The sequence below is a fragment of the Macaca mulatta genome, chromosome 5 (assembly GCF_049350105.2).
Source record: "Macaca mulatta isolate MMU2019108-1 chromosome 5, T2T-MMU8v2.0, whole genome shotgun sequence".
Classification (NCBI taxonomy): domain Eukaryota; kingdom Metazoa; phylum Chordata; class Mammalia; order Primates; family Cercopithecidae; genus Macaca; species Macaca mulatta.
Genome location: NC_133410.1, coordinates 14101017 through 14125000, shown reverse-complemented (window position 1 = coordinate 14125000; position 23984 = coordinate 14101017). Strand labels below are relative to the sequence as shown.

The 23984-nt window shown below is 34.8% G+C and overlaps 1 protein-coding gene across 11 annotated transcripts in view; it reads right to left on the bottom strand.

Annotated features, from left to right (window-relative positions):
- Positions 1 to 23984, bottom strand: part of CPEB2 (cytoplasmic polyadenylation element binding protein 2) — a 66029-nt gene that overhangs the window by 3593 nt on the left and 38452 nt on the right. For all 11 annotated transcript variants that reach the window (XM_028848353.2, XM_028848355.2, XM_028848351.2 and 8 more), the window contains 6 exons: positions 14714 to 14884; positions 13019 to 13108; positions 8753 to 8871; positions 7999 to 8113; positions 5000 to 5181; positions 1 to 412 (listed from right to left, as the gene is read on the bottom strand). The exon at positions 1 to 412 is cut by the window's left edge and continues 3593 nt beyond it. In XM_028848353.2, the coding sequence (XP_028704186.2) occupies positions 185 to 412; positions 5000 to 5181; positions 7999 to 8113; positions 8753 to 8871; positions 13019 to 13108; positions 14714 to 14884 (905 nt within the window). In that variant the 3' untranslated portion in view covers positions 1 to 184. The remainder of the gene's footprint in view (positions 413 to 4999; positions 5182 to 7998; positions 8114 to 8752; positions 8872 to 13018; positions 13109 to 14713; positions 14885 to 23984) is intronic.

Genomic DNA, 23984 nt, shown 5'->3' with positions numbered 1-23984 from the left:
TGTAGGGTTTTGGTGAAAAACAAGAGGCTTGTAGTGTTTTGGCTGCTGATAAAGATGCATGTATTGATAGCTGGGGTGAAAAGCAGAAGAATGCACTTATTTCTTCTGCATGTCAGTATCTTCAGACACAGTAAGCCACATGCACCCTTTCTTTCCTTGTTAAACAGAGGCCAGTTTGCTATTCTTAGTTCCAGCGGAAGTGGATCTGACGTGGGCGATCAGCACCTTCCTTTACCAATGGCTTATGGAACTCACGTCCAGCACGAGAGTGGATATTTGCCCAACAAAACTCACAGTAATACTGCAGGCAAGTGACATTGGCACAAAAAAAGGGAGCAAATTTTCCACCACAGCGTGCGCCCTGGCATTCATCACACATCTGGTCATCCAGCACATATGGCTTTACCTCCACCTTGAAAAAAAAGAAAGTAAGTCTCATTAGGGTCTGCTTCAGAAATCAAGTTCTGTAATAACTTAAAATGTTTCTATAGAGGAAAAAAAGGACCAGCATTAAAAGCTGAGGAAATGGGCAGTTTCTCAAGGAAGGAGCTTTACCGTGTAGTAGGTTAAAATACTTTAAAAATCTACAAAAAATCTGATTTGCAAAACATTTCACTCTCACCTTTCTTGAATAACATCTTTGAAACACCTGTGTCCTCGTATTTTCAGAGTTGGGGGAGATTGTGAGTGAAAAACAAAAGAGATCTCAAGTAGCCATGGAAGACAGTTTCCACACCTTTTTCCCTCATTCCAGTATCACCTGTGAGATGGCAGAACCCGAACAGCCACTGATTAAGGCAGCGCTTCTCCACTGCAGGTGCGAGTCACACTCTGCTTGGAAGTAAGTGGCACAGACAAGCCAGAACTGTGGAGAATCTTACAAAGGGCATGCCTAGACTTCTGTAAATTTGTAAGATATAAAGTACAAGTCCTGTTGTGAAGGTCTGACTTGGCAGAACACTTCAGACTGGAGTCGGCTCTGAATGATAAACTTCTCCACCTCAGTTTCCACATCTGTCAAGTGGGAATAACAGATCTTGTCTCAGAGTTGTGAGGCTTAAATTGTGAATGTCAAAGCATAAGACAGTGCTTGGCACATGGCAAAATATTCTCTAAATTAGTATTATCTACTATTAGCTGCAATAGCCTTGCTTTCCTGCTTGTGATAACTTTATGAATGGAAGGTTTTTACCGTTTGGCTGAAAAGTGCCAGACAGAGTAACAGCTCAGCTGTTCCTTAGGAGACAACAGAACACTGAGTGTTCTGAAAGACTGGATTGAGATAAAGTAAAGGTTGCCTATAGTAAAAAAATAATGACCCAACAGTTTGTATTCTGAATGTACTCTACTGAAATACTTGCATGAGTGCAGAAAATGAATATAAGGATACTTTCTGCAATATTATTTGTAAGAACAACAAACTAGAAACAACCTAAGAGTTGATTAAAAGAACTGTAGGATGTTCATTTGATAGGTCATGGAATTACATTGTTATTTATATTTCATTCATAAGGATTAGGATAAATATATTTTATGTATATTCGACACTTGGCTTTTCTGAATTGCTTGTTTGTATCTTTTGCATATTTTCTTGCTGGAGTTTGCTTTTTAAGTTGATTTATGAGTTCTCTTTCGTCAGTTAAGAATTTTTAACCTTTTTCCTAGTGGCTTTACAATCTTTAACACAAATTTTTAAAATTTTTATGCTTGATCTTTATCTCTCAACTTTTTCCTTTATGGGTTCTATCTTTTCTTTGCCAGGCTGCTATTTTTGATTCATTATCTTCACTACAATTATAGTTATAATAAAAAAGAACATTATAACGACTAAAGAATAAATTAAGGTAGCCGACAGTTACTGGATTTCATCTCACTGAATTATAAACTCCATGAACAATGCGACAGCACCCATTTGCACAACATTCAGTTCCCAGTGCCTAGAAGAATATCCAGCATGAAGTAGAAATGCTATAAATATATGCATAAATGCAATACATTTACATATGTTTTCTGGGTTTCTTTCTCATGGTTATTTCTTTTTTTTTAAAATAAGATTTTAGACAAATTGAAACCAGGGTCTGTGATGTTTACTTCACTTCCATAATAATAAAGTGCCAGATGTTCAGGAGTTACATTTTAATATAAAACTGTTGAACGAAAATTTTGCAAATGCAGTGATTTCAATTATCTGTATTTTTAAAATTCTACATATTAGTTTATGAAGCTAACCTACTTTACTCAAAACCAGAGACTTTAAAGATGGAAAACTGAATTTCAAAACCTATTTTTCATTAATAATCTCTAATAATTAAACTCTTCTACATGCAAAACGAAGTTTCATTAACACTACACTTCACCTAGTCTTATTTTCTTTTTTTTTTTTTTTTTTTTTTTTTTTAGACGGAGTCTCACGCTGTTGCCCAGGCTGGAGTGCAGTGGCGCGATCTCGGCTCACTGCAAGCTCCGCCTCCCGGGTTCCCGCCATTCTCCTGCCTCAGCCTCCTGAGTAGCTGGGACTACAGGCGCCCGCCACCGCGCCCGGCTAATTTTTTGTATTTTTAGTAGAGACGGGGTTTCACTGTGGTCTCGATCTCCTGACCTTGTGATCCGCCCGCCTCGGCCTCCCAAAGTGCTGGGATTACGGGCTTGAGCCACCGCGCCCGGCCTAGTCTTATTTTCTAACATTTACGAGAAATCACAGTGAATTATACTACTCATGAAATAACATACAAAAAAATACAATGAATTACACATCTGTGGTGACTGCTTTCCAGCTATCAGATAGGAACTAAACCACAGTATCCATCAGTCTAAAAAGTAAGTGGAATAAACAATTTTCATTCCCTCCAAATATGTATCCTGTGTATCTTTGGGTTGGCAGTTATACACTTAAATTTATTCCATTTTTATGGTTTAATAACCATATTCATATTGGAGAGATGAAAAGTATAAAGGTTAATGGTTTAATATTTCTTTGTATAAGCAATACTAGTGACTTGTAAAATATTTAAGGCTCAAATTCTTTCAAATACAGTTCAAAATTACCTTTGTAACACATATCTTATTACAAGCTTTTCTCTCAGGTATTTCAATCAATGCCTTTTTAAGAAGGCACAGGTATCTCACTTCATCTGCTCTGCAACTGAGTTGCTCTTTAAGAGTCAACACTCTGCTCCAAATAATTGGTCCTTCACTATCATTTCAGAAACAAAGAGGTATGAGGTATGACACTGTAACAGTCTTTTTCTTCTGCTACTGCACATTAAATACCATGACTATATAGTATGTAAATAACGTCCCCTGTGACCTATTACCTCTCTGTAAAGTAGGGGATTAGTGGTCTAAACCACTGCTGTACATTTGTGTCACTTTTGGAGCTTTATCAACTCCTGTTGCCCTGGCTGCCTCTCAGACCAATTCAGCAGAACCTCAGGGGGTAGGACCCAAATGTCAAGAATTTTCTAAGTTCCCAGGTGAATAATGTACAGCAGAGGTTGAGAACCACATTAGAGGAACTCTTAACGTTCAGACAAGTTCAGAAAAGTTATGTATGCATGTCTTATCAAAAGCAGAACACCTCCTCTTAGTTTTTTTTGGGCAACCTTTTAAATAGCAATGCAAACAAACAAAAAGGAAACCACTCTGCATTTGTGAACTGAACCTATGCTGCGTTTCTTTTCTAAATGAGATGGTTGGGTAATTACATTGAGGACTACTTCTAGCATGCATGGTCTAGTCCATTGGTATTAATTAACCAGCCTCCCTGTCCCCAAAATAGTCTTTTAATGTGCCAAACAGCCCCAGATTTCAAGAAACTGTTACACTGGGGAAAAGGAGTACCCAATCAACTTATATCTTCTATCTACTAATTTGGATATAAAAAATCCATTTACCCCCATATTCTTAATGTATTTCTGCTGTACTATAAACATGATTATTTTAGAATATGATTAGCTATGTATAGGAACTGTTCACAGATTTTGGCATAAAATAGATTTGTAAATGAATGCTAGTGTCTTTATTTTAGAAGGTAGTTAGTACTTGGAATTATTCAATAGGGTTTCAGTTATCATTCCTAGTACTTCTTAAAAGTTCTTATTGTGATGATTCAAGCAATGCTACTAAAAAAAATTTTAAGTTTAGGTCAATTATTTTAGAGAAATATACACAATGCATTTTTATTTTAGATTTTGTGACAAATGAAAACAAACATTTAAATGACACTCTCCGCCAAGTTCTATTCTAAGTGCTTGTATATATGTGAATTCATTTAATCCTCAAAATTACTGAGAAAGACGTATTATCATTGTTTTCCATTTTACAAGTGAGGAAAAAGAGGCATAGAGAAGGTTAATTTGTAGAAATGGGGTTTAAGCCCAGGCAGTCTGACTCCAATGTACAGGCTCTTTTTTTTTTTTTTTTTTTTTTTTGAGACGGAGTCTCACGCTGTTGCCCCCAGGCTGGAGTGCAGTGGCGCGATCTCGGCTCACTGCAAGCTCCGCCTCCCGGGTTCCCGCCATTCTCCTGCCTCAGCCTCCTGAGTAGCTGGGACTACAGGCGCCCGCCACCGCGCCCGGCTAATTTTTTGTATTTTTAGTAGAGATGGGGTTTCACTGTGGTCTCGATCTCCTGACCTTGTGATCCGCCCGCCTCGGCCTCCCAAAGTGCTGGGATTACAGGCTTGAGCCACCGCGCCCGGCCATGTACAGGCTCTTAAAACCACCTCTGCCTCCATGGTTAGAATATTTGACCTTACTGGCTGATTTAAAAATTTTGACATGGCTGCACAATGATATTAATATTTTTATATTATACCTAAAGTTTAAAATGTGTTCAGTAATTTTCCATTTCAAGGATATTTTTATATAATATCCTTTAAGACTTAAAGAAGTATAAAAACTAAACAGCGTTCGAATTGTATTATTAACTCCTTAGGGTATGAAGCTTTGGATCAGCACCTCATTATAGGACATAAGTTATTTCCCAATATGCAACTTACACGTTTATCAATATCACCATGCTGAAGCTGAACAAACCGAGCACTAATGGCAGCAATATAGCTCTGCTGATTGGAGAAAGCAACTCGCCCAGCACCTTTTGGGTATTTTAGCTCAGGATCTGTATCAATTCCTGCATAACAAACTCCACCATACAGCCGGTCCATGATCATAGCAAGTTCCACTTCAAAAGGAAAAGAAGTTTACATCAAATTTGAGAGAACACAGGAATCAACAATTTTTAAGTACTTTTTGTAAAACGTAAAAGTCAATAGTATATTATCATTTGACCAGGAGTAGAATGGCAGATAAGAGGCTGTTGTTAAAAAGGAAGGGGATCAAGGATGCCTTTTTTTTTAACTATAAAGTGACTCACCACCATCACATCTACCCACTTACAGCACTAAACCTACTATATACTCTATCTTCTGACCTATAGACAAATAGTTCCATGCTCTTTCCTAAATCCAATCCTTTCACTTCCATACTAGATCCCATCCACTCTCACTAAGGACACTGCTTTAGCAATTCTCCCCTTTCCTTTCTATACAATCAGTTTTCCCCTTATACTAGATCATTCCCAAGTATACTATAATTTTCCTATCTTAAAAAATTCCCTTAACGCTTTTTTTCCCTCTTAGCTACTGCTCCATTTCTCTGTTCCCCTTTACAACCAAATTTCTCAAAGTCTGTTCCAGTATTCCCCCCAATTCCTCTCCTCCCATTCTTTATTCAACTCTTTCTAATCAGACTATCGCACCATGACTCCATTATAATTGTTCTAGCCAAGTCCAATGGTCAATCTATCTGTAAATAGCATTGAAAACAGTTAATCCCTTCCTTCTCATTCAAGTATTTTCTCCATCTGGCTTCTAGAATATATTATCCCACTAATTCTGCTCTTACCTCACTGATAAATTTCTTCTGAGTCTTCCTTGATAGTTCATCTTAAACTCCTTAACTTTTCAATGTTAGAGTACCCTAAGTTTCAATCCTGGCAACACTATCTACACTCCTGGCTTTAGTAACTTCATCCTGTATCATAGCTTTAAACACCATCCAAGTTTTTAAGCTCCTACATTTTTATCTCTAGTATGGACCTCTCCCCTGGACGACGGACTCGTATATGCAACTGTCTAGTGGACAACTCGATATTTAACAGGCACTGGCCACACTCAGTATATTAAAAGTGGAACTCATAATCTTCCCCTATCCCATTAAACCTGCTCCAATGAGTTTCTACTGATCCAGTTTGAAAGCAACAGAAAAGATGAAGTTGTCAAGATGTTTGGCTTCATCCTTTCCGTATTCTTCCCTTGCTCCATACTGTACATGCAATCCTGTGAACCTGATTTTCAAAACATATCTAGAGTCCAATCGCCTCACCTCCATCACTAACATCCTGATTCATGCTAACATCATTCTTCATCTGGTACATGGCAATAGCCTTCTCTCTTTGCTTTTGGCCCTTGCCTTCCCAGCTTGTTTTTAAAACAGTATAAGGAGTGATTCTCTTAAAAAATATACCAGATACCACCATAAAAATACATTAAAAATATACCATATAGGATGGTTTAATTGAAATTTCTATTTGGGAGCTCTGAATGGTGCCATAAACTTGTGTTCAAAACCAAGACCACAATCTTCCCTCCCAATCTGCTCCTTCTCCAGTGCTCCTCCCATCTCAGTAAAAGGCATCACTGTCCACCCAGTGGCTTATGACTGAAAGATGAGATTCAGTCTTTGTGTATACCTCATAAATATGTCACCTCTGTTCAGCTGGCTTTCTCCACTGCTACCACTAATCCAAGCCACCATTTTTTATCTATCTCCTGGCTTGTAATAATAGGATGCTAAACTGGTCTGCCCGTATTTACTCTTACCTTGGCCTTCCCTCTCTCTGAGTCATTAAAGTGAACTTTGAAAACTGCAAATATGATGAAGTCTCTCTTTTGCTTAAAAACTCTTCAATGGTTTACCCTTGCTCTAAGGGTAAATACCAAGTTAGCCTATTAGACTTGTATGATGTGAATCCTGTCTACTTTTTCAATGTCTCCTTGTGTCCCCTCCCTCACTCTTTGTATCCCAACTCAGGCACTTTGGACTTCTTTCAGTTCCTCCAAAGCACCCTGTTTCTGTCCACTCAAGACCTTTAAATAAGCTGTTCCCTTTCTGTGAAACATACTCCTCAGAACCCTACTACCATCCTGATCCTACTCCTTTTGCCCAATCTTTATATGTCAGCTCAACTACAAATATCTTCAAGATATCAGACTTCAAACATCTTCAAGATATCAAATTATCATATTTCCTTGCTACATGCTCTTCTATTCCCTATGTACTTCTTTGTAGAAGTCATCATATTCTATAAGTATTTACATGTATGAATCGTTCTTTAACATATGTCTCTAAGACTGGGGAGAGGATGTTTTCAGTGATGGAAATCACTAACACTCTACACATGGTGCAGGGTACCATCTAATGTGAGCAAAGTGGGTATATACATCTACAATTATATTCCTATGTAACATATTTTGGTAGGTTTCTGGTTCCTAGTTATTGATAAACAGAAGTTTATCATCATTCACTTATCTAAAGTGCTACTTTAATGATTAAAATATAGATAAAAGAGAAAAAATCCCATATTTCTTTTTCAGATATCGGAATTGATCTACACAAAATAAACAAACCCCAAATACTCATATCTTAGAGAGGTACACCTAGAAAATCGGAATTATTTAGGTGGATTCTTATAGATTTGCTTGGCGTTAGCTACTGCACTAATATTGATAGATAAGCACTCAATTCTCCAGTTTGAATTTCAAGAAGGGGTCTCAGAATTTGTTTCAAAATTCTGTAGTTAGCAGCTATTGGAGCATGAAGAATCTGCTCCTGCTCTGTCCAAGAGTGTCATGTACACAATAGCTTCCAAATGTTTATTAAATTGACTAGAACATATTTAAATGATTTTTTAAAACAAAATTGTTAACATTCTACTTACCAGCCCTTAATGGCCTAGGAACACCTCCAACAAAAATTGTTTTTCGGGGATCCAAAGGCTGAGAACCATCCATTACAAAATCACTATCACTTAAATTCCAAGGACGTATTTGAACCTATGAAGAAAATCACATTGAGTCTTACTCCCTTGATGGCTTATGAGAATTTTCTGTTTGTTTTTGCCAGTTAATAGTGATTGTTTTATTGTTTAAAAATTTGTATAGTGGGACCTGGAAACAAATTTTTTTATAACTTTTGATCTAAATACTATAAATCAGCAGTCCCCGACCTTTTTGGCACCAGGGACCAATTTTGAGGAAGACAATTTTTCCAAGGATGGAGGTGGTGGAAGATGGTTTTGAGATCAAAGTGTTCCACCTACGATCATCAGGCATTAGATTCTCATAAAGAATGTGCAACCTAGATCATTCACATGTGCAGTTCACAATAGGGTTTGCATTCTTATGAGAATCTAATGCCATCTCTGATCTGACAGGAGGTGCAGCTCAGGCAGTAATGCTGGCTTGCCTGCCACTCATCTCCTGCTGTATGGCCTGGTTCCTAATAGGTCATGGACCACCAGTACTGGTCCACTGCCCAGGGGTTGGGGACTCCTGCTATAAATTATCTGGATGTTTCAAAAACTAAAACTCAACATGATAGTTTAATTGTTCTTTTATTAATTAATAATCATTTCAAAACAATTTTTGAAAAATCTACATTTGTAGCCTGAAGTTCATGTGGTATTTACTTACTGGTTTGTCCTTAATAGTAGGGCTAGAAACACACAGATAGAGTTTTCCATCTTCTTCAATACAAGCATCAATTAGTGCCTGAACTGAGCTCTCTTCTTGAAAGAGAAGAAATGCATAGCCTGGAATAACCATTAAAAATGAGGCAGTATGTCAAGTCAAGTGATTTTACTCCAAATTTCAGTACTATTTAGAAAATACATGCTTTTGAAAAAAAAAAACAAAAAAACAACTAGGACAAAAAACCATTTACCTTCTACAAGAGAACACAATATACTATGTAATACACATTAAAACAGATACTCAGTAAAGCAATTGGCTACTTTATATAGAACACTTGCTATCAGATATTGTACTAACTTACATGCATTATTATTTGATTCTCAAAAGTCTATGAAATACGATTCCCATTTTACAGAAGAAAAAAAATCAAGGTACTGAAGTCAGTCTCCTAGTAAATAGCTGGTTGAATAATTTCAAACCCAGGTCAGCCCCAAGGTCTCCCATGCTCTTTCTAGTAGTGATACTACCTTCTTAAAGAACTTGGTAGAATTAACCAGGTGAGTATATCTGGAGCTAAAGTTTGCTATAAAGGCCTTCAGGTTAATCCAAGTTCTATCTAGAGCATACTTTTAGACTGGAATACACTTGGAAAGGTCCATGAAATCCCCTAAGCAGAGGAAACATTCCACAGTCTCACGAAAACTTCTCAATGATACTAAGAAAGCTACAGTAGAAAGGTTGGAATAAAATATGTTCCTTAATAAAACATGGGCCAGATGGATCAAAACTTTTAAATCAAGCCTCAACTCAGAAAGCAGTGGAATACATTTTTCAAACTGTTTGGAGACTATCTAGACTTGTAAACAACCAATTGCCAATCTTTAACAAAAAATCATGTATCCAGCCGACAGAATAGACTACTTATAAAAAGAAGGCATCAAAATTTACACAACAAGTTTACTATTATGTGATTATTCCCAGCAGGTGATAGCTATAAATGATCTATCCCTTATCTTGGCAAGATTTCTATGTGAACAAATGTACAGCATTTTAATCTAGTCCCAGTATGAAGCAGACATCAAGCAGGCCATGTATGTCTGTTCCACCATATAACAGGAAGTGTAAGGTCATGTTTTACTCAAGTCAAAAAACTCAGCTTATTGTCAACAATAGCTTTATGCCACAAAGGTCTGATGTGACACTAAAGTACTTCATTTTAATAAAATTAATAGCTGATTGTATAAAAAATACCTGAAGCCATTTCACCCTATACAAATGATTTCACCCTATATAAATACAAACTTCCAAAGGTAAGATTACACAGGATTAAAAAACATGTCTTAGATTTTTTACATTGCTAGAAACAATTTAAATATTCTTAAAAATAATGAAGCTTTTTTAAGGCTTTAATTTTGATACAAAATAAGGATCTGGGAACTATAACTATTTTGTAATAATGAAAAGGGTGTAAGACCAATTTACTGAAATAGTACATTAAATTCGGTCATTTAAAAAAATTTTTGATATTAATATTTTAATATTGCTAAATTTTAAAATAATACTTTAAATTCAATATTTTTAGTATTTCTCAATTTTTGTTATTATTAGAGAATAAATGTTTATATTACAAAAATTAAGCCATATCAGGTAAATTATGACTTACCCAATGCAAGTCATTAGATATTAAAATATTCTTAACAAAAACATACTATATAATAGCTTCTTTCGAATTTGTTAAAGCAAGCTAACAATCATGTAACGTGAAGGTTATCCACTGCAAAGGAAACTTATGTACATGTGTGGCTTAGCATCTAAGGGACTCTAGTCACTGCTGTAATTACAAGGTAGCTTCACTCACTGGATGCTTCTATACCAGTGTTTTCCAAACCATGGAAAATGCTGAATTACAGAAATAAAAAAATTGCTTGAAAGAACAAGGTTTGGGGATACTGGTCTTTGGAAATGGCTACAATTAACTGTAATTGTACCAAAAAAAGTATGAATTGCCAATGCCAATTTTATTTTTTCAATTAGAGAAACTACTACAAAACCACAATAACAATGATAGCAACAATAGCAATAAAGACAACTATTCTGTTTCACATTAAATTTGTTCCATCTCATCTTTCTAGGCTTAGAGTACACCATACCTGTAAGTGAACAAGTGGCTCATGCAAAAATGTGCATCTCTCTCCAGCCAAACAATTCCTAATTCCTTTTTAAAATTCTATTTCCATTCCTGCCTGGAACTCTGTTCAAGTACTTTTTATCTATCTGTATACAGTACCTTAGATTAATTCCAAACCTCTCAGTGAAGCTTTCCCCTATCTACTTGAAGTAATTTCTCCATCCTATAGTATTTTTTGTTATCTCATTTATTAGGCAGTTAACAATCTGTGAACTATTGAGAATATGAACATTCACAAAGGTGAATAAAGACACTATCTTACAGATCTTTGAAAGAAACTGACATTAATAAAATAATTACAAATTTTTAAAGTTGTAAAAATGTAATACTGCAACTGTGATGAGTGCTCGGAGTGAAAGACACAGACAGCACTAGGAGTTGGGCAGGAGGAGCCGACCTCATTTGGTAGATCCTCAGTGTCTTCTGTGATCAACTTACACTTAAGCTTGAGATACAAAAGATAAGTAGGGAATATATAGATAAAGAGACACAAGGAAGATACACCATCAGTCTAGAGATTATCATACATAAAAGCCCTGAGGCTGGAGAGGACAAGGCCAGTTTGTGGGACTGGAGGGAAACAAACAGTAGTAGTAGAAGAAGCTAGAAAGAAGATGAGGCCATGCAGAGTGAATGCATTTTTCTTTTATCCTAAAAATAAGAAAAACCACTAAAGGGTTTATGCAGGTAAGTAAAGAATAGTACCATCCAATGAGTTTTCAAAGACTGCTGTGGCTGGACTATAGGAGAAAATTGGAGAGGGCTAGAGATGTGGAGAGACTAGAAAGACAGCTGAAGGAGTCAAGGAAGTGATGATGGTAGCTTGTCAAGAACATTACAAAATAACTCAATACTCTGAGTATTCAATAAAAATGGCATTTATAAAGTAAACTTTATGAAATGGCAAGATAGTAAAACTATGGCCAACACTAAAACTTAGCTAATAAGCAAACATCTCTATCCATGTGGAGATAATTTCCTCTCTAAACCAAGGTTTCGTGACCCCCAATAAACTCCAGACTACATGGAGAGAGGTAGATAGCTTTAATCAGATTCTCATAGAGGCCTAGGATCCAGAATCCCTACTCAAAAGATGCTCTTGATTCCATACATACATATAGATCTACAAGTATTAAAAATCATTGCATTATTCCATTTATCTAAAAAACTATTTGAACTATTAGTGGAGGTGCTATAATTCTCAATGGCAGAAAGTAGATACTGTACCTAGTTTTTATATGCCAATAACTTCTTTATCATGCTTCATTTCCCAGAGTCAAAATCAAAGTATTTAACAGTTCTATTGGAGTCTTTTCTCCAGGCTTGACAATTCACTAAGTCATGAAACTAAACAGTATGTGTGATGTGCTTTTTCTAAAATTATATTTCAGCAATGTTTAAAGTAAAGTCTTAATCTTTGAACCTCCTCCTTTCTTTTACTTATTTCAGAGAATCTTCCATTAGCAATTCTGACTCCTTTCTCCTCTCTTCCTCTTGTTATTGTGGGCAGGATATACTTCCTCTCCCCACAGATGACTTGATCATGTGACTTGCATGTGAAGGTTAGCACAATTTGTAATTCTTGTCCTGTGGTGATCAGTCACAGTGTCTTCCTAGCAATAACTGACTAACATAACTAAGCATCTTCCTCAAGTCTTACATCTTTATATAACTGAAAAAATATTAATAGACCCAACTAGCTACTTTGTCTTTTATCTAAATTATTTATTCATCAACAGTTGGTAATAATTTATACCGCTCTGCTGTTATCTAGAACACTTAATGTAAATCTTATATTTCAACTGTTCATAAATTTATATTTTATAAAAGACCAATCACTTCACATAGATCTTAATTTCATAATGCAGAGAGATCCTGTTTCATGTCTACACCCAAGTTACCTGGAATGATGCTTTAGACAGAGAAAATACTCAAACATTTGTTGATTTGAGTCTTTGAAATTATTATCAAATCATAGCAAGTTTCTTATGATTCCTAACTGGCTAAGTAATTGCTATTCTTTCTTTTGCTCTCATACAACCAATTTCCTAGCAAATATTAACAATAACAATCCTTACCTTTTGGTGGAAAATAGGACTTGCTTTCTGCTTTATGAGGCCAATCTACTACCAAAGGTCCAAATCTTCTGAAGCTAGCAGTTATTTCATCTTAAGAAAGTACAATAATATGCATTAGAAATTAGTTTCAGTGATTCGTTCTAAGAAATTCTGTACTTTTACTATGAAGATTTAACATTTAAAACTGCCAAATACCTTAAGATAAATTAGAATATAAACACTGGGAATATGTCTAATATACTTATTAAAATAATATGTCAAACTTAATAACAATTTTTGTTAAAATAAATTCATTTTTAAGCAGTACACTGGTTAGAATACTCAATTGCATGTGAATTTTAAAATTTTATATAACATTGTATGGATACTAATGACTTTATAGTACACCAAACCACAAATAGCACTGGATTGAAAAAAACGCCAACATTACGTAAGTTAAATAAAATCTATTACTGCTTCACAAATAAAATCATTTTATTATAGGAAAAAAAGGTCTGCTGAAACAAGACTTGAATAACTATAATGTTGAAAAAATATACTAGGGTCTGATACATGCCAGGTAGTTTCACTGAAATCCATATAGGTTACATCCAATTGCTATGTCTTATGTTATTTCATTACATGGAAATCTTATGAAGATCAATACTTAAAATATGTTATTTCATTACATGGAAATCTTATGAAGATCAATACTTAAAATAAGTTTGTGGGTATTTGAATCATAACTAAAAAACATTCTAAAATATAAGAATGAGTGATACATTTCCCATAACCTCACAAATATAGTTTAATATTTTAAGTCTTCAATTAATTTTCTTTTGTTATAATTACACATGATCATTTTCACATACAATCATTAGTGTTTGTGAAATCCTAATTTGCTATTCATGTTCTGTTTCCATTTCCCTTTTGCATTTGATAGCCTCTTTCTTCCCTGTTTCTAAGAGCACATTTATCCTCAAAGAAATTAAACTTTTGGCCGGGCGCGGTGGCTCATTCCTGTAATCCCAGCACTTTGGGAGGCTGAGGCGGGCAGATCACGAGGTCAGGAGATCAAGACCATCCTGGCTAACAAAGTGAAACCCCATCTCTACTAGAAATACAACAAATTAGTAGGGCATGGTGGCACACGCCTGTAATCCCAGCTACTCAGGAGGCTGAGGCAGGAGAACTGCTTGAACCCAGGAGGTGGAGTTTGCAGTGAGCCGAGATTGTGCCACCACACTCCAGCTGGGGCAACAGGGCGAGACTCCGTCTCAAAACAAAAAAAAAGAAATTAAACTTTCGATTACCAAGCATTGCAGATATAATCTTATGGTTGGTTCCATTTATTTCATTGTGTGTATGCATGCACACATTATGGTGATTTAAAAAGTTTCAAGTTTTATATACCTAAATATGTTCTATTATTTTAAAAACAAGTAGAAATGACCGAGGTCATGAAAATCTTATTTACCAAAAATGCTCGCAGTTACAAATATGATAAGATCTAAAGAAAAAAATCATAAAAAAGCTTTTGTTCAACTGTTTTCATATTTCAACAGGTGATAAAATATTTTAAAAGAAGAAAACACATTCTAATTCTGAAAATCTCCAGGTGGTAAAAACTTCCATAGTCCATTCACATTAAATTTCATATTTTTTTGTTTTTGTTAAAGCCCAAATCACCATGTTAATAAATATCTTAATAAATACCTTCATCAATATCTGGAGGAAGACCACCAACAAAAACTTTTCGAGAGAAGCGTTCTATTCGCTCTCCATTTTGATGAGCTGAATAACAGGTGGGTGAATTTAAAACTCCAACTTGATCACTGTGACCATCATCCAGCAAGCCATCATCTATTGGAAAGAGGGAAGAACGACCTAGAATAAAGAACAAATATAACCTGAATCTCAGATCTGAGAAAATGATAAATTTAAGTATAAAAATACCAATGACAAATTAAAAGACTTAAAAATGAAGGTGATGCAGGTGAACATAAAAATTAAGAGAAATTTAAATAGTATGTGGTTTTAATTACCTGGATTCAAGAAAGAAGCAATCTAAAGAGTGACTTAGAAATAAACATAGCCATATGTCAACAATTAAACTGCAAAAGAAATACTAGATCACTTCAACTTGTTATGAGCAAGAATTTGTTATAACCAAGAATCTAATGTATGCGGACAGACTGGATATGCAACAGGTAAGACTTTTCAGAAACTGGTGGCAGAAAGGAAATGACACAGACTAAATAGATAAGGGGATATAATTTATAAAAAATCACTTGTAGACTACAGCAAGTAAGGATAAGGAGAACAAGTAACACTTGTATACAAGGTCTTGACCTAATTTATTACATGTGTGCCAATTATATGAAACGGTAGACAGGGCTTCTGCACATGTACAAACTAGAAAAGGGTGTCCCCTCTGGCACTTTAGTGCCCATTTGAGCCCACATTTCAGGAGGTAATCCTTGTATAGGGCACATCCTGTATAATCCTCTGAAGAAGTAATCCCCACTCTGTGGGTAATCCCTCCACAAAACTTAAATGACCTAATATACTCCCCGGCTGTCAAGGAATGTACATTTAGAAAGATCAGATGTATATATGTAACCATGTTACACATCCATAAGAAAGCTTTAAAGTGCTCAGAGGACATACTCTGGAGGAAAGGAGTCTAATAAAAGGGGGATTTCCTAAATCTCTAAGTGAAATTAGATAGTATTTATGATAAAAAGGGAAAAATAGCAGTGCATAGTGAAGCATTAGAGAGGGTAGAATATCTATAGGTGGAAATATTTACAGGAACATGGTTTTCAGTAAATTTTCCTTTTCCCAAGTGAAAGGAGAAACAGAAAATGTAGGAAAAATTGAACTTAAGAAATAAGGAATAGTCAAGGTTGGCTGAAATATGTTGGAAACAAGCAGAGTAAAAGCTAGAAAAGCCCTTTGAGGCTAGCTAGAGTTATTTAACGCTGAATGCCAGGCTAACAAGACATTTAGTAGGTGATGAAGATAATCAACTGGATGCAGGGGTTCAATCAAAATTATAACTTTTTCTGTGCATTAGGGAGAGTTAGTAAATATGGATAAGGTAGCTGGAAATGAGCAGATTAGAAGTTGTGCAAAAAATCCACAAAGGATGGATGGCAGTCACAAGCAAATAGGAAACAAAATAGGGAGAAAGAATGAAAAAGAGAGATCTAAGGAAGACTTTAGAAAATGATAAGAACCATTAACTGATATAAGGACAGTAAAGACCAGAAACTGGTATGAGAAAGGAAAATAATTTAAGCTTTAGATATGTAAAGTTTTATATGCTGTTAGGATGTTCAGAAGTAAATGTATAGTAGGAAGCTGAAAAGGAAGTGCAGAAAAGAAATATCATATTTCTGAGAAAATAATTTGGAGTCAACTCCACATGGGTTATAGTTTAAGGTCCTTCATAACATCAATGATAAACACTCCAGTGAGAAATGATGAGGACAGCTCCTCGGGAAACTTACAAGGAGGAAGCAGAACATTCAAGGAGCTAGAGAAAGGAGTGGTAGGAAAAGTGGGAGGGCAGCCAAAATATTACTGTACTAGAAGCACCAAAAAAGTAATAAAAGAACGAAAGAGCAATTAAGTAACAATGTGAAATATTAAGATAATTACTTTTAATAATGACAGTTGTTTTGAGGACATACATGATCTGTGAAGGTAGGTGTTTCAGGAAAGTTGGGTAGCAGTCACATTGCATGTATTTAGAGTTTTATTAAGTATAGAGATCAAATGAAGATTAGTTCTTAAAGTATATTAGATAAGGAACAACAGAGTAAGAATATGGACAAGTTGTTTTTCTTTCAATATTAACTGAAAGATTTTTTTGGATAGGAGACAATGGATATAATCTATAGCAGTGGTCCCCAACCTTTTTGGCAGCAGGGACTAGTTTTGTGGATGACAATTTTTCCACAGCAGGTGGATGATTTTGGGATGAAAATGTTCCACCTCAGATCATCAGGCATTAGATTCTCATAATGAGCACACAACCTAGATCCTTCACACATGCAGTTCACAATAGGTTTCACGCTCCTGTGAGAATCTAATGCCACTGCTGATCTGACAGGAGGTGGAGCTCAGGCAGCAATGCTCACTTGCCCTCTGCTCACCTCCTGCTGTGTGGCCTGATTCCTAACAGGCCATGGACCAGTATCAGTTTTATGTTAGGTATCTGTCTACATATTAAACAAATAGGCCACAGACCAGACCATTTTATGTTGGGTATTTGTCTATATATTAAATCACATGCCATAGAGCATCTTGAAAAATATGACACATGACGCAAGTAATACAAACAAAGACAATTAGAAATGTGACAGCCTGAAGAGAATGGGTTGGGGATAAGAAGGAAGGGATCATATGCCTGTCAGAGTGAGGTAGCTAGCTACCTAGATGTTTGACATAAAAATTTAGTTTACAAGACACAACAACAGAGAGAAAGATGATATTTGATATAGGAAGCGAATTATTCTAAAGATTCAAATGCTGCTTAAATACGATGTTCTGAAAAATACCCGTGTTCACTGAGTAACTTTGTGAATATTGCTTAACTTTTCAAATACCTGTTATTAGAAATAGGAAGCAATATAAAACAAAATGTCAGTGTTCTTTGTGATCAACAGAAAGGAAACTCTTCAACATGAAACTATTTTTACTTAATAAAATGAACATCAAGATCCACTAAAAATAATATTAATTGTGAATAACTGGTCAAAGTTTTAAAGGTTAGACTTTAATTGAATAATTCTCTATTTTAAAAGGAATAAGATAAACAGCATGCATACAAACTTGATTTTAAGGGAAAAAATCACAAATCCAAATTCTATATTTATTTCAGATATACCAATTCTTTGGAAAGTTTTTCACTTTAAAATGCCCTAACACAAATAAAAACTTAGCAGTGTCACAAATACAGTAAGTATTTAAATGTCTTTCTAACAGACATTTAAGTTGAGAAAAAATATGGATCACAAATACTTAGGGTCTACATAAAAAAAAAAAAAAAAAAAAATGCGGTGACAAATCACACTATAAGCAATGCCAAAGAGAAAAGTGACCCAAAAATGACTCCAGTTTTTTGTTTACTATAATAAAATATTGCCCTTAGTATTCATAGAACTAAAAACATCTATAATCTATGTGTCTATAATCTATTAACAAAGTTCAGCTAAACAAAGAATGTAATGAAAAGTTTAAGAACATTTAGTACACTAGCCATACTAACAAGAATCTTCACTGTTGGACAATAATGACTGCTTTTTTTCAAGAAGCCATAAAAGCTACAGATTTAAACACTCATTTAAAAGAATATATATCATTGACAAAGTATGACTTTTTACTTTGCCAATTATCCTTTTATCATATTTCAAATTACTATGACAATAAAAGGAGAACCATTAAATAAGTTTATGTCTACCACTGTAGTGTACTTTAAACATGCTTTCTAAATGATACCATACATATGTTTTCAGGTTCTTTCACCTCAAAGGAATAAAACTGAATGATAATGAAACACAACAAATTCATTTTGCTGGAATGCAGCAAAAGCCATGCTTAAAGGAAAATTTGTAGTTTTAAAAGCATATTAGAAAACAAGACATGCTTGAAACAAATCATCTTGTTTCTACCACAGAAAGCTAGAAAAAGAATAGCAAATAAAATAGAAAGTACGATGAAGGAAATAAAGTAACAAAAAGGAGATATCAATCAACATAGAACTTACAAACATTAAAAGATGAAAAAGGGAATGTTATTAGCCACTTTATGGTAATAAATTTAACAACTAGAGGAAACAAATCCCTTGAAAAATGCAGCTTTTCAAAAATGGCAGAGGGAGAAAAAATCTGAATAGTTATTTATCTATTAAAAAATGAAAATCATAACTCAAAAATCAAAATAAGAAAATATTCCAACAAAGAAAAATCCAGGCCTAGGTGGCTTTACTGGCAAATTAACTAGACTTTTGAAGAAGAAAAAAACAGCAATTTTATACAAACTCTTTCAGAGAATAAAGAAAGAGGAAGCACTTCACAACTTGTTTTTACAACTGCAATCTGACAAAAACATTATAAAGAAACTGTATACTAATGTCCCTCATGAACACAAATACAAAAATCCTAAAAAATATGTTGGTGGAATGAATCCAGAAGTATAGATAACAAAGGAAAACATATCATGATTAAGTAGGGTTCACCCCAGGAACATAAGATTGATTTATCATTTTAAAATCAATTACTGTTAACTGTACCACATAAACAGACAAAAACAGAAATAGCATAAAATCATTTCCATAAATGTAGGAAATGCATCTGATAAAATTCAACAGCTATTCATAATTTAAAAAAAAAAAAGCAACTCCCAGAAAACTAGGAGTAGGAGGGAATTTCCTCAATCCAATAAAAAGCATTAAAAAAAAAAAAAAAAAAGAGTGAAAGTCTTCAATAATAAATTATCAAATGGCTTCTCTTGAAGGTTTGGAAGGATGTTAACTCTATTTCTACTCAGCATTGTACTACTGGAGGTACAACAAGTCAAAGAAGATGAAAAAAATAATTTAAAGTCATGAGTACTGGCAAAGAAAAATAAAAGTATTTGGTATAGACATAATTGTACATGTAAAATTCAAAGAAATCAAACTAGTAGAAATAATTGTATTTAGGGAAGAAATGCAAATTCAATTTACAAAACCAAATTATTTCTAAATGCTAGTAATAAACTGGGAAAAATTTTAAATATCATTTCCATATCTCATCCAAACCCACCAAATATTGACAAACTTAAGAAAAGATATGCGAGATTTTTACACTGAAAATGACAAAAAATTGCTATGGAAAATGTTAATAAAATGAAATAAATGAATAAACAAAAGAAACCATGTTAGATGTAAATTCTTTCCAAATTATCCAATCTATAGATTGGATACAATCCATCCAAAATCTCAGCACACAGTCTTCTAGAAATTCACAAGCCAGTTCTAAAATTTATAATAAATCAAAGACCTACGAACAATCAAGGAAAGCATACAAAACAAACAAACAAAAAAGCCAAAGTTGGAGGATTTACACTACCAAGTTTCAAGACTCACTAGTTAGCTATAGTTATTGAGACTGTAAAACTGATATTAGAGTAGACAGACAAATAGAACATAAGAGTCCAGAAACGGGCCTACACATGTATAGTCACTTGATGTTTTAGTTCAATGTGGAAAAGTAAATCTTTTCAATAAATGCATTTCTAGTTGGAGGGGGAAATACATTTGATCCTTGTATCACACCATACTGAAAAATAAATCCAAGAAGGATCACAGACTTAAATGTAAAAGTTAAAACAAGAAACTAGAATTTCTTCATAACCTTGTGGGTAGTGATAATTTCCCAGGACTAAATGACACTAATGGTGAATGAAAACAATTGGATTTTTAAGAAAATTTAGACATTTTTCTGCTTATCAAAGATACTGTTAAAAAGTGGATGACAAACAATACGCTGCTGGAAAATAGGACAAAATATATAAACAACTCCCATAACGAAGAAAAACAACCCAATTAAAAATGAGCAAAAGACTTGTAAGGGAACTTTACAGAAGAATACAATGGAATGGGTTAGAAGCACATGACAAGGTGTTTAGACGCCATCCTTAGTCATCAGGAAACTGCAAATTAGAGCCACAGTGAGGGACTACACACCATCAGAATGGATAAAATTAAAAAGCCAACACTCGGCCGGGCACAGTGGCTCATGCCTGTAATCCCAGAACTTTGGGAGGCTGAGGTGGGCAGATCATCTGAGGTCAGGAGTTCCAGACCAGCCTGGCCAACATGGCGAAACAATTTTTGTAAAAATACAAAAATTAGCCGGGTATGGTGGCGCATGCCAGTAATCCCAACTACTTGGAAGGCTGAGGCAGAAGAATCGCTTGAACCAAGGAGGTGGAGGCTACAGTGAGCCGAGATCGGACCATTGCACTCCAACCTGGGCAACACAAGTAAAACTGCCAACACTGGGTACTTCACAAGATTGTTCCAAATAGCAAATCCTGGATCAACTTTAAAGCAGTATATAGCATACTGCATTTTCAATAATTCCTTATTTATCATAGCACATAAATCTGAATGACTATACATTATGAATAAATCAAACTTCTCTAATTAAACTTCCATCATTTGTCTCCCTTTAAAATTATTTCTCCTATCTTCTTGTCCCATATGTAATCTACTAACTCAAGCTTTGGGTTTACTTGCTTAAAAGGATTGCCTCCTGGGGCTTAGAACCATTAACTAAAATAAGTTTTTATTTCCATTACTAAAAATATTCTACATATTTTTATTCCTTCTGGAACACAGTAGCCCTTTAATCCTTTATTAAAGGAACTGATTGTGCTATAGAAATAGTTTAAGTTGAAAGGATCGAACTTAAGTTACACTTCACACCTCCCTTCACAACCCTCATCCTACTTGAATCCTGGACAAGTATGTTCACTCTCAGAATGGAATGGAAGAAACAATGAATACAAAATAAATACAAATGATAAGTAGTTTTCCATATTAAAGTCAGCTCCCCATGTGAACCCTTTTCCTTCCTAATGCTGCCCCCTAGGCAGCTCTAAAGTAGAACTCTTTATGGCTACCAGGGGACAGAGATACACAGTAGTGGCAGTAGGTTCCAACTAAAAAGCAGGGAAAGAAATCTCTGCTTTTCTTAACTACTACTAGCATAATTACATTTTGATTATTCCTAAAGTATATTTCATAAATTAATACCTAGAGCTAGCTTTAAAGTTCTTATTGACATTATTAAGAAATTCAAGTACATAAAGTCGTTTTGGTATTAACTTGATTTGACTGTAGTCAAGTGAGAAATCTTTTACATGAAAGAAGAAAAACAGTTCTTCCTGAACAGGACTACAAAAGTCAAAGTAAGAATGTCCCGTGAAAATAACTGTTCACCCATTATTGCACTGGTAGAAGAGCCACGACTTATTTTTAGCAAAAATTATATCAACTCAGTGTGACACATCCCACATGAACAGAAGATAAGCAACTCATTTTTAACAAAATAATTCTAAACAAATGCAGTTTCTTTGATGGATCAAATCTAAAACATGAGGCTATATAAAAGGGGGTCTTTGGTGGTAAAAAGGTTATCAGTCTGAGGTTTGTTATATCTAGGATGGAACAGGAAAAAAACAGTAAAAAAATAGGAAGAAAACCAGGTGACTAGCCATTTCTGAGTCATTCCTTTGGTATGCAGGTTTTTTTAAAAAAATCATTACTTACTGTTTCAGTGTACTTTAAAATTCAGATAAAATCTCTCAGTAGTTATTTCTAATGAGTGTGGCTTTCACGTGACTCTCACAATCAAAGTTTTAAAAGTAGACTGCTACTGTTCATAGAAGATGAGCTAAAAATTTACTAAGGCCATATAATCTGAGATGAAAATTCAGGCATTCATTCCCCCTTATGCTAAACCAAATATGTGTGCCAACCGTCAGTTCTGTCCTAATGGAAGCTTTTATCAGAAGCCTTAAAACCATGTGAGAGTCTTCCTGCTTCCAATGCAGGAAGGCAGTTCTGAAGTCAAATAATTCTTTATGGCTTCTAGTGGATCGAGATATACAGGAACGAAAGCAGGTTCCTATATAAAAGCAGGGGAAAATTTTTGCTTTTTCTCAATATCACAATCATAATCTACAATTATTGAACTGAGAAGAAGACAAATAATAACACTACTTCCTAATACTTCGTTCCTAAAAACTTCTTAGGTCATGATATTTACATGAGAGTATATGAAATTAGACTAAACGTAAGCCACAACAGTTAAAAGATGAAAAATGTTTAACAAGGCAAGAATTCTGAATTGCTCTATAGCTTCAAAATGCCTAAAAATCACAGATTGGTAAGTGGGTTGTGTTTCAGAGAACTGAAGCTCCATTATTAAAATGGCATAGTGAAATAAGTTAGTCCATAGGTTTGAAAATAGTACTAAACTTCCAAACTTTCCCCACTTCTCAGCTTGCTACGTCTTTAGAAAAGTTGTTCAGCTTCAATTTTCTAAATCTTGAGTGTCTATCTCCTCTAAATTTTTAGTTTGAAAACTGAAGAACCAAAAGATTCAGTCAAGCATTTGAAGAAACATATTAAAAAATTAAGTTAAATTCAGATAATCTGAAATATAAAATTGGGAGCACTTAAGAATATAAAATACTAGTTTTGGTTGTCAGTCGTGGCAAATGGTTTTGCTTGTTTAAAAAGTCCACACATTCATGACTAGTTGAAAAGAAATGGAAGCACTAGCACATGTATATAAAAGTGATCAAAGGGCATTATTATTACTGTCTATTCTCCATAGCTTAAGGGAGATTTTTAGAGGTCAAATAAAACTCTTTTTATTCAGTGTGGCACTTGGAATAAGCCTAACAATATAAACATCATGATTTTTGCTCATTTAGAGAACAATCTAGTAGCATACTTTTGCTTCCTCTCATCCCATCTACTAGTCTGCACATGGCAAAAGGAGAAGCAGCTTCAGCCACAGAAAACATCAGCTGCTTTCCTAGGAAGTTCAATAATAGTCTTGCATCACATAGTCCTCTTTCCTTAGGATACCACACAAGAACTCTGTGGGGAATACTTTAGTGGGGGAGGGAAAGGAAAAAGGAAAGGGGAGAAGGTATGTGTTTGTGTGTGTGTGTGTGTGTGTGTGTGTGTGTGTGTGTGAGAGAGAGAGAGAGAGAAAGGGAAAGAAAGGGTTACATTCTTAGAAAACAGAGAAATATAAGCAACATTATTTCTATAAATCAGTGTTAACAATAATCTATTTGGTGTGTATTATTTTCAACTGGGTCAACATAGAACTAACAAGCTAGAGTTGTAAATTATACATCATAAATATGACAGTTACACATTTAGAGAGTAGAAAAATCATACTTCATGCTA